We start from the raw sequence: 9,940 nt of genomic DNA, 5'->3' as shown, positions 1-9,940 counted from the left end.
CGTGTGTCCCAACTGTTTTCTTTCTCTTGTCCCCCTGAATCAGAGGCGAGCCGCCATTTTGGAACCATAGGTAACATTAACCCAATTGTCGCCGCTTTTCTAGTGATTTAATTTAGCCAGAACCGCCCAAAGAGTAACGGGTCCCGCAAAAAATCACATTTTGGACACCCTAAAGCAAATTATATTATTACCCTAATTTTTTTGCGATATAAGCCGCAGAAAGTAAAAATAAGTCCTTGTAAACTAGTCGACAGATAAGCGCAGTCTTTATATTAGTTGCGTCGGCTTTTAGTTGCTGAAAATACTCAATGTTAAAAACACAAATGTTTATTGAAAACAATAGTTACAATTAGAGTTGCCAACTCAGTGGGTCAGAAATCCGGGAGTATTCTCGAATGCAGCACCCTACCTGGCGGGAAATTCAAAAGTACGAAAACCATGTAAAGGTATACCTCGTCTTACGTCGGTAATTGGTTCTAGGAGAGGCGACGTAAGTCGAATTTACTTGTGTGGTTACGACGTAAGTCGTAGTTTTGACTTACGTCGTAACTAAACGCCAATAATGAGCACTTAAAGATTGCTAAATAAGACGACAACACAAAAACACAGATGTTTTCATGGTTCGTTCCCTAGGATTTATGATGATTATATTAACATTTACTGTAAATGTACATATTTTAATATGATTTTATGTGCTTTCAACGCTTTTCTAGTGATATTACGACTTCAATGTTTATGGCGGACGGATTTAAAGTCGAATAAACTGACTTAAACTTGACTTTTTATTTTTCCATACACTTTTTTGACAAACCACGTATTATCGGGAACGACGTAACTCGAGGTATACCTGTATATCAAACCCAAGCTATTTAAACCCCATAACTGATAATATAAGCTTTTAAACCCATAACCCGAGGGACAGTTAATATTGTAATTAATAAATTTATTGTTTATGTAAAATAAATTGCAAAATATCTTTTTGGAATCCATAAAAACGTTTTTTACATAAACAATAAATAAATTAACTGTAGGTTTTAAAACACTTAGGTAATGGAGTTATGGGGTTTAAAATATCTTGGGTTTAATATATATGGTTTTCATACTTTTGAATTTTCCGCCAGGTAGGGTGCTGCATTCGAGAGCACTGTCTGGGAGGTGAAATAAAAAAACAACGAAAATCTAATATTTTTTACACTGCAAGCAGCTTGCAATATTTTTGATTGGAGACGATAAAATCATAAAATTCTTTACGGGTGTATTTAAAATTTGTTCACACTTGTATTTCAGATTTTACATGTTTCATTCAGTCGATTACGACTTTTTGAAGTTCTTTTACTACGCTGAAACACGTTCAGCAGCGGCGTTTGCGATAGGGGTCGATAGAGTGAATGCAACAAGTTTTTTTTTTCATTTCTTTGCCAGATTCGCCCACACATTTTTCAAAAAAATGACTCAACGCAAGTCTACTCTCTTTGTTTCGCTTGCCACGACTTCATGAATTTCTCTTAGTAAACAGTAATCGTCATACAATTTATCCTTATTTATAGGCATATTCAGAAAAGAATTTCCTCGTCCTTTGTCAAAATGATCATTTTCTTGTAAATACTCGTAGAGTCGCCAAACTATAACTGCTATGTCATTCTGTATGTTCTGAGGGTTGAGGGGCAGTGGCAGCTCCGAATCTTCTTTTCAGTGCGGGCAGCGCGAAAAAAATCCGGGCGATTTTAACAGCATTCCCGGAGTCGGAAGATTTTTAAAATTAAGGGTCTTTTTCCAGGAGAATCCCGGAATTCCTGGAGAGTTGGCAGCTCTAGTTACAAATTATCATTTAACACACGAACCGCACGATTTTGTCAGGCGATGTTCCAAAGTGGCTAGGCTAGCACGTCTTCTACGGGCTTTTAGAATTGAGTTCATTCTCAAAATTTGACAGACCGATTTTGATGGTTAAACTCATTCTTACCTTCAAATTAAACTTTTTACTATTTTATAATAGAAATATATATAAACAAACATCATCAGCTAACCCGATATACATTAAAGCAATACACCAACCAAAGTCGAATTATCGAGCTAGAAACAACTATAATATAGTTTACAGGTTATAAATATAGTTTTTAAATAAAATATGATAACGGGTGGCCCCATCAAAATTTTAAATGTTGCCGGAAAAGTTGAACAACTTTGAAATTGAAATTCTCAACGAATTTCAATTGTTGCAAGTAACGTTTTCATATCGCTTTGTCGCGCGCTCTCATGCTAAGATTTTATATCTCAAAAACGAAGTCATAGATCCCCATTTTTATTACATTTTTTGATCTCATCGCAATTAATAGCAAATGGCAAAGTTTAATCAAAATCGATCGAAGATTTTGAAAACGCAGAAAATTCTGTAAGCCACATTGAAGAGGTTTCGCTGACGCTCCACGTCAATTAACTGACTCCAAAAGAGATGTGGGGAATAATAGCATTCAAACTGAGAAAGTGAGCGATTGATTTCTTTTGAGCGGTGACAAAAAATAGAACAGATGGCTCGCATCCCTGTGCATTCGTAGCGACTCGCGAGCTTCCGCGCGTAATGTACTGTACGTTTAAATGTCTACATCTTCATGCATGTTCACGCCTTGCACGCCCAAGTCTACACAATTTAAGGCACTGATACGTAAAACGTAATCATCTTGCATCATGCGGGTTCAGTAAATGCCACCCGCACCTTGATTCCGATTAAAATATTTTTTATGTTAATAAGCCTAACTAAACATTCATAAACGAATTAGCATTATTTGGCATTAAAACTTTGTGCACTGTTGAATTTGTGCACAAATATTTGTATACGAGTATTTTTAGAACAACACTGCAGATCGTTTAAAAGCAAGCTAATACCGTTAAATCCTGCTTTGGGCTTTAAATGCTCATAAGTCAGTCTAATTTTTGAAAAAGTGGAAAAAATTCTGTTAAACTTTACCATAATTTTCGCGATACAAATTTAATGTATTTTACCTGATTCTTCGCTCTGTGGGCACCAAGACAGCCTTTTTTCAGATCCAACTAGGCCCTCAATGGATCGACTGGATGGTGAGGGACGGAGCCCGACAAATCCGAAACAGATTGCTTCTAAAAATTCATGATTCTCCCAAAGCGGCAAGGCTGAGCCCCACCTCAGCCATCTGGCCTTCTAATATACTAGAAACTCTGCTGTTGTTAGCACAAAACTGTCTAAAATTTCCAAGTAAACCTCTGCATTCACTGTAGTATTGACAATTTCCAAATGTCCTGCTGTAGTTATGGCACCCCAAACTATAATTCTATTTGAAAATTTTGTTTTTGAAATAAGGCATTCTGATAGAAACTTTGAACTGGATTTTCTCCAAACTTTGCTACCATTGTTATCTCCATATCCCATGCAAGTAAGTGACTTGTTAGTGAACATAACTTGTTTCCAATGCATGAAATCCCAATTATAGTAGGCTTTTGCCCACTGCAGATATAGTTTCTTATTCTTTTCAGTCAGATATAGTTTTTGCCAAAACTTGGTCTTCGTCAGGCTATTGACCAGTATAAAATTCGAAAATGTTAGTTTTTATCTAAAGCTATTCGTACTGGGATATAAAAAAGATTTGTAATGTGATTTATCCTTCCCAGGGATTGTGCGAGAAGTTGGTTTTATAGTTTCTGCTTTACTTTTCCTGATATGTAGCCATGTTCATTTAACCTTCTGAGAGTTGTTTTTCAGATACATCTATATCAGCTTCTTCCCATTCAGCATTTCTCTCTCTGGATGAATGTTCCTTTAACAAATTTGATAAGATTTCTGTTTTTTCACGCCATAGTTATGTAGGGATATCCACATCTATGTTGATTTGAGACAGTTCTTTTTTCCAACAGTTCCTTGTGCTATAATATCAAGCTATAATTTTAGACACTGCAATTTTTGCACATTGTACATGTTTTGTAATTACCTGCTGCTTTTCACCATATCTGAAATATGAAATTATCAAGTGTCTTTGCATTACTCAATTCTGGTGTTTTTGGCATAGTTTTAGAATGCAAACATTAAGCATTACAGTTCTGCAGATTCAATTTCAAAGTGTGATATTATGCGATAACGGTGTCACAATTTTAATATGGAACGTGCCCATCATATTCTAAACTTTTGTCCCTGCTATGCTATTACTCCATATTTTTGTCTCTACTCTTTATTAGTAAATGAATATTTTCTTTTATAATGCATAAAACTGATTTCATTTTAGCACAGGTTTATGCAAATATATCATCTCAAAATTTGCAAAAGCAATCGACAAGCAAACATTAAATATTTTTTAAAACTTGCCTTTGAAATGTTGTGATGCAGGGATTTGTAATATTATTCCATACTTTTAACAAGGGGTTGTATTACCAACCCATCAAAAGTTTTTTCTTCTTTCTTTCTAAAATTGTTTAATTAAGAGCAACACATATTGCTTTCATTATTAACTTTTTTCCAACTAGTAAAAATTTGTATTTGATAATTAATGACTTAAATAATTGCTCATTGTTATTAATTTAGAAGCTTCAAAGTTTTGCTATAATCCAAATAGAAAGCAGATAAATTTATTGTAATCAAAGATAGCAGCTGTAAAATAAACATTAAATTTGAAATGTTAGAGGCTTCCATTTTACAAAACAGTTGTTACATTACAAAAATAATATTCCCCTCAATAATTATAAACAATCATTTGTATCAGAAAAATTTTAATTTGATATCAAAATTGCCAATCAACAAATTAACTTCAGGTTGTAATACATAGCTCATAATTTTAATAAATACAATTGAATAATTATTATTACCTTTTATTATTTAATTATTCAATTAATCTGAAACAAAAGCCTTCAAATTTTATGCTTCAGAAACATTGTTTTTCCAGCAACAAAACTTCTGATTAAAGTAAAATTATGAATACAGTATTAATAAACAAAGGTAAATGGGAATACATTTATAACCAAATTTTGTGTTAGAATATTCTTAAAATCTAAAAATTACAAAATTTTTTTTCAATGTCTCAAAAGTATAGTCAGAAATTCATAATCAACATTGTCATTAATTCATTTTCAGATTGTTTACAAAAATTTTTGTAAAACTATATTTAATAATAATTTTATGCAATAAAATAGTATAAGTTGTTTTCTCTATCAAACAAGTACAGACATAACTATAATCAATTAATATTTTAGTAAAATATAAGGAAGTAATAAGGCAGCTAAAGATTTCACACTTAGCCAAGCTGTCATTCTATTAGTTCAGAGCACTTTGTGTATTAAAATATTCCTATTTACTTTTTTTAAAAAATCATATTAAACAAACTTCAACAAATTATAATTTATATCAATGATAACTATTCATTAAAGGTATCAACTTTTTACCTATATCAATTTCTAATCGGATCATTTTAAAATCCTTTTATTATTGGATTTTAAAATAATTTAGAGATGAACTTATGTACCAATAAGTTTTTCTGAAAGCTTCGCCATTCTAAAAATTTATAATTAAATAATTATTAGATAACTTAAACTTATTTATCAATCGAATCTTTTAACGATTTTAAGATACTTTCAGCTTTTTCTAAAGTGCTATCATCTTTTATAAAACAGAACCGTATATAATCTTCAGCTAAATATCTGTGATCTTCACAATAGAAGGCACTTGGTGGTATACCCTGCAACTTTTTAGTTTTTGATAACCATTTTACAAATTTATAATCTTTAGTACCTTTATCTTCATCTATAGAAATTTTTGAACCAAGTTTCGAGAAATCCGCAATCATAAAATATCCACCGTCGGGAATCGTAGGTACTATATCCGAAGAAGAGAGAAATTTTGCCATTTTATCACGCTTTTCTTCCAACATATCAGAAAGTTCTTTCCAATAACTATTTGGCGTTCCCAATCGTTCAATTTCATTTTCAAATCCAACGGCCACCGCCTCCTGAATGGGAGTCGGACAGGTATATACGACATTCTGATGTAATAAACTTAAAGCTTTCATTAAATTTTCGGGACCGTAAGCCCATCCTAATTTCCATCCAGTTACGCTAAACGTTTTACCTGCACTACCAATGGTAATAGTTCTTTCCCACATGTTGGGAAGAGTGGCCATACGAACGTGTTCGTGTCCCCTGTAAACAATCCATTCGTACACTTCATCCATTATGGCAATTACATTATATTTTTTACAAAGATCCGCAATCGTTTCTAGTTCCGATCTCGAAAATATCTTGCCAAGAGGATTGTGGGGCGTATTAACAATAATTAATTTAGTCTTGTTTGTAAATTTCGATTCTAATTCTTTAAAGTCCAATATCCAATCGCTACTATAATTTGGCCCTTCCTTTTTATCACATCTCAGCGGAATAAAAACAGGCACTCCTCCCGCAAGTCTCGTCATGGGCTCGTAGCAGTCAAAGAAAGGTTCTATGATTATTACCTCGTCGCCCGGATTAACTAATCCCAAGATGGTACAATAAATGGCTTCATACGCTCCGACGGTGACCAATATATTTTTCATCGGATCCAGATCCCTACCGACCAATCGAGAGTACAGTTTGGAAAGAGCCTGGACAAGTCTAGGATGACCAAAACCTCTTGTATACTGATTTAACAAAACATTTGAGCTTTGGGTGGCATCAGACAGAGCTTTGACAATTTCTGTCGGTGCAGCAAAATCTGGGAAACCTTGGCCCAAATTGACGGGCTTATATTCCAATGCAAGCTGGATAAATTCAACCCAAACACTTTCTTTCATACCTTTAAGTCTATCAGCTGGACAATAAGAAGACATCTTTATCTGTTTGCCTTTGATATTACTAAACAATAACAACGGTCTTGCGTATTTCAGATGAGTCGTTAGTTTCGTTATCATTCCCGAATAGACAAAAATATTTACGTTATTACAGAAGTGTCGAGGAAATTACGCAAATTGAAAGTAAATTAAGCAAACATTTTAAAGTGCGCCGTCTACTCCATCACAACCATCCAGTTTAAAGCCCGTCAAGGAGATACATAGGTCGAAACTATTCATAGGGTGAGCCACCATCCAATGTTTTTAAGTGTAGATATTCTAAACTTTCTTCTTTTGCTTTTGGATTTTTAAATAACAAAAAATAATTTCATAAAAAATATAAATATTAATATTTAATTATATTTCGTTAATGTTTTTTAAAATTATGTATTAAAAAAAGTGTTCATTCAGAAAATGATATGTTTTTCGGTACCGCTCTTAATGACGAACGCAGCGACATCTAGTATTATTTAACTCATAATTTACTGGAAAAATATATTAATTTATCAGAATATTTTATATCTTGCTTTCGTAAATGTATCAATATTTCTAAATTATTTGTTTTTAAATTATATGAATATATATTTTAAAATATTTGTACGGTTTGTATACGTTTTGTGAAATTTATTTTTTATTTTGAATTTCTTGTTCCTATAATAATAACTCTTGTTTATTCTTTTTCGCCGTGTGGGCAATAAGAGGACCTCTTTTAGCAAGGTCCATTAGGTAAGGTTACCAAATTTTAACATCGATGAAGCGTGACAAAATTAACGGGAGGGAGTGGTTGTCTTGTTGAAAAAAAATTGTTCGAGAGCAACAAAATTTTATCATCAAAGAACGCAAAAATTGTATTGTGTTATATTAATACTTATATATTCGTTTCTTGCATGTTTATATATTTTATGTTTTAGTTTTATTGGTATTTATGTTGTCTATTTAATTTTTGTTTAAATGTATCTTATTAATTTTGAATTTGAATTTTGTGTTCCAATGATAGAATTTTTAATTCAAATGTATTCTAAACCTGAAGATGGCCTGTGAATCAGGCTGAAAACGTTTGTTTGTTTTAAATAAATTTAAATTTATATTTTCTCGGCAAGAATAAGGTGTTAAGTGTATGAATATATATATTTTGCTGAGTGCTTTGTGATGTATTGTGTTATATTTTTTTAGGAGTACTATAGATCACACCTATAGAATTTCGGAACTTTAAGTATATATCTGAACTGAGGGGACCGAGACGAGTTCAACAATACCCTACTTTTGGACCGGAGACGAAAAATAAGAAAGTTATCATAGTTTTTAAGTTATCATACTTTTTTAATGCTTTCATGCAGACGGCACCATAGTTGCTAGTGCTGCCATCTCGCAGTAAAGTCTGCAAACAAATTTTAAAAAAAGCACTCTGAAAGGCAAGAAATTGCACGAACAGTCGAACGCCACTTCCTTTTTTTTCTTTTGTTAAAGAACTACCGTGAATCAATAACTAGTGACGTTAAACAATCGGCGGCCTGCCGGCGCCTCCCCTCCCGGGGGGAGTCCGTCGGGAGCACAAACACCAGTTCTTTTTTTTTCTTTTGTTCAAGCATTGCGACTCTCGACAGCGAGCGATAGCGAGACTGAGGAGCCGTAGCCCCCGAGGTCGACGAGCTCGAGGGTGTGCAAAAAAGGCTTAACTCGAACTGTAGACGATCGGTATGCTCGTGGATCAACATCTGCCTTTGTTGAAGGTATATATGGCCGACTTGCCGGACTGCCTGTTAAACACGCGATAGGCTTAGCGGAGAGAGCGACTCGACTCCCGATATCGCGCGATCGCCGAAAAAACTATGATAACTTTCTTACTTTTTGCCTCCGGCCCAAAAGTAGGGGTACCGTTGAACTCGTCTCGGTCCTCTGAGTTCAAATATATACTCAAAGTCCCGAAATTCCATAGGTGGTAATCTATAGTAGACCCTTTTTTTAAATTTCAACATATGTAAAATTTACAAATATAATAAATATATATTCTATTATAAATCTTTAAAACCTTTTTATTCTTTCGCATATTTCTCAGTTGAGTGAATTTTTTAATAGATCGCTGTCGTTTAAAATGTCATGAAATTTTTCGCAAGAATTTGTTAAATTCTATTTCACACATAATATGGCTTTCAAAGTCTCAACACTTAATCCCAGCCCCACCACTAGCAATAGAATGATACAAACCGGTGTGCTTACTCGCTAGTCGCTAGCTTTGTAAGGCGGCAACAGACGAGAGCTCAGCACCATGTGACATGCAACGAACAAAATGTTCGCTCATTTGGACATTCTGTAAACACGCGCTGCTCCGTTGCTGCAGCTGCGTGCTCCAAACCATGAACATAAAGGGTTTTGTCGGCACGGCATTTTTTATTTCCGATGGTCACGCACACCTTGGTACTGATGATCTTTACGAATCTTAAACATAAGATGACATTCTGAAGATAGAGTTAATTTATTTTTTAAACAAAGAAATAAGTAAAACTTGAATTTCTAAAAGAACTATGGTTTTATTACAATTACAATTCCTGTGAGTGGAAATTGTAATTGAATGGAGGTGCAAACAGTCACAGTGTTACCATGTGGCTTGTTAATAATATGTTGGATATTACAAGTATCTGTATTTATATTGTTGTGACTGATGACTATTGATGACCGAAATGCATTCAACTAATGTGTTAATTTCTCAATATGATCCCGATTACTTGGCTCCTTTAGAGTTTGATAAGCTTCATATCTCTACCAACTGGTTAATTGAGATAATTATTAAATTAATTTTTTAGAAGCAGTAAGTAAAGGAAAAGTATTTTAACAGGACAAAGTTTGATTGTCTAACATTTCTTCGTGTTTAAAAGTCCTAATCCCAAAAACATCAAAAGTAAAGGATAATTTTAGCTTATTAGAAAAAAAACAATTATTATTGGCATTCAAAAAAATATATATATAAATAACTTCAATTTTTGAAGAAGTTTTGTTATTTGGCTTATTATTTTATACCTACAATAATTTATAAACTTACTTATAATTCATAATTATTATTATAATATTTAATGCATATGGCTAATACCCACACTGTTTTAACAGCATGTTAGCCAATATTTTTAAAT

General features: G+C 33.3%; 1 protein-coding gene across 1 annotated transcript; it reads right to left on the bottom strand.

The window, feature by feature from the left end:
* Positions 1-5,527: 5,527 nt before the first annotated feature.
* Kyat (Kynurenine aminotransferase) lies at positions 5,528-7,104 on the bottom strand. Its single transcript, XM_067276271.1, has one exon. The coding sequence runs from the start codon at positions 6,894-6,896 to the stop codon at positions 5,550-5,552; it is 1,347 nt and encodes a 448-aa protein (XP_067132372.1). The 5' UTR covers positions 6,897-7,104; the 3' UTR covers positions 5,528-5,549.
* Positions 7,105-9,940: the final 2,836 nt, after the last annotated feature.

This window comes from Centruroides vittatus, unplaced genomic scaffold (assembly GCF_030686945.1).
Source record: "Centruroides vittatus isolate TY-2023 unplaced genomic scaffold, ASM3068694v2 contig_680, whole genome shotgun sequence".
Classification (NCBI taxonomy): domain Eukaryota; kingdom Metazoa; phylum Arthropoda; class Arachnida; order Scorpiones; family Buthidae; genus Centruroides; species Centruroides vittatus.
The sequence above is the reverse complement of the archived record's forward strand: the minus strand, read 5'-3'. Positions and strand labels throughout refer to the sequence as shown.

Excerpts from the sequence above, each read along its gene's own strand:
- Kyat (XM_067276271.1), bottom strand. The coding sequence starts at position 6,896 with ATGATAACGAAACTAACGACTCATCTGAAATACGCAAGACCGTTGTTA.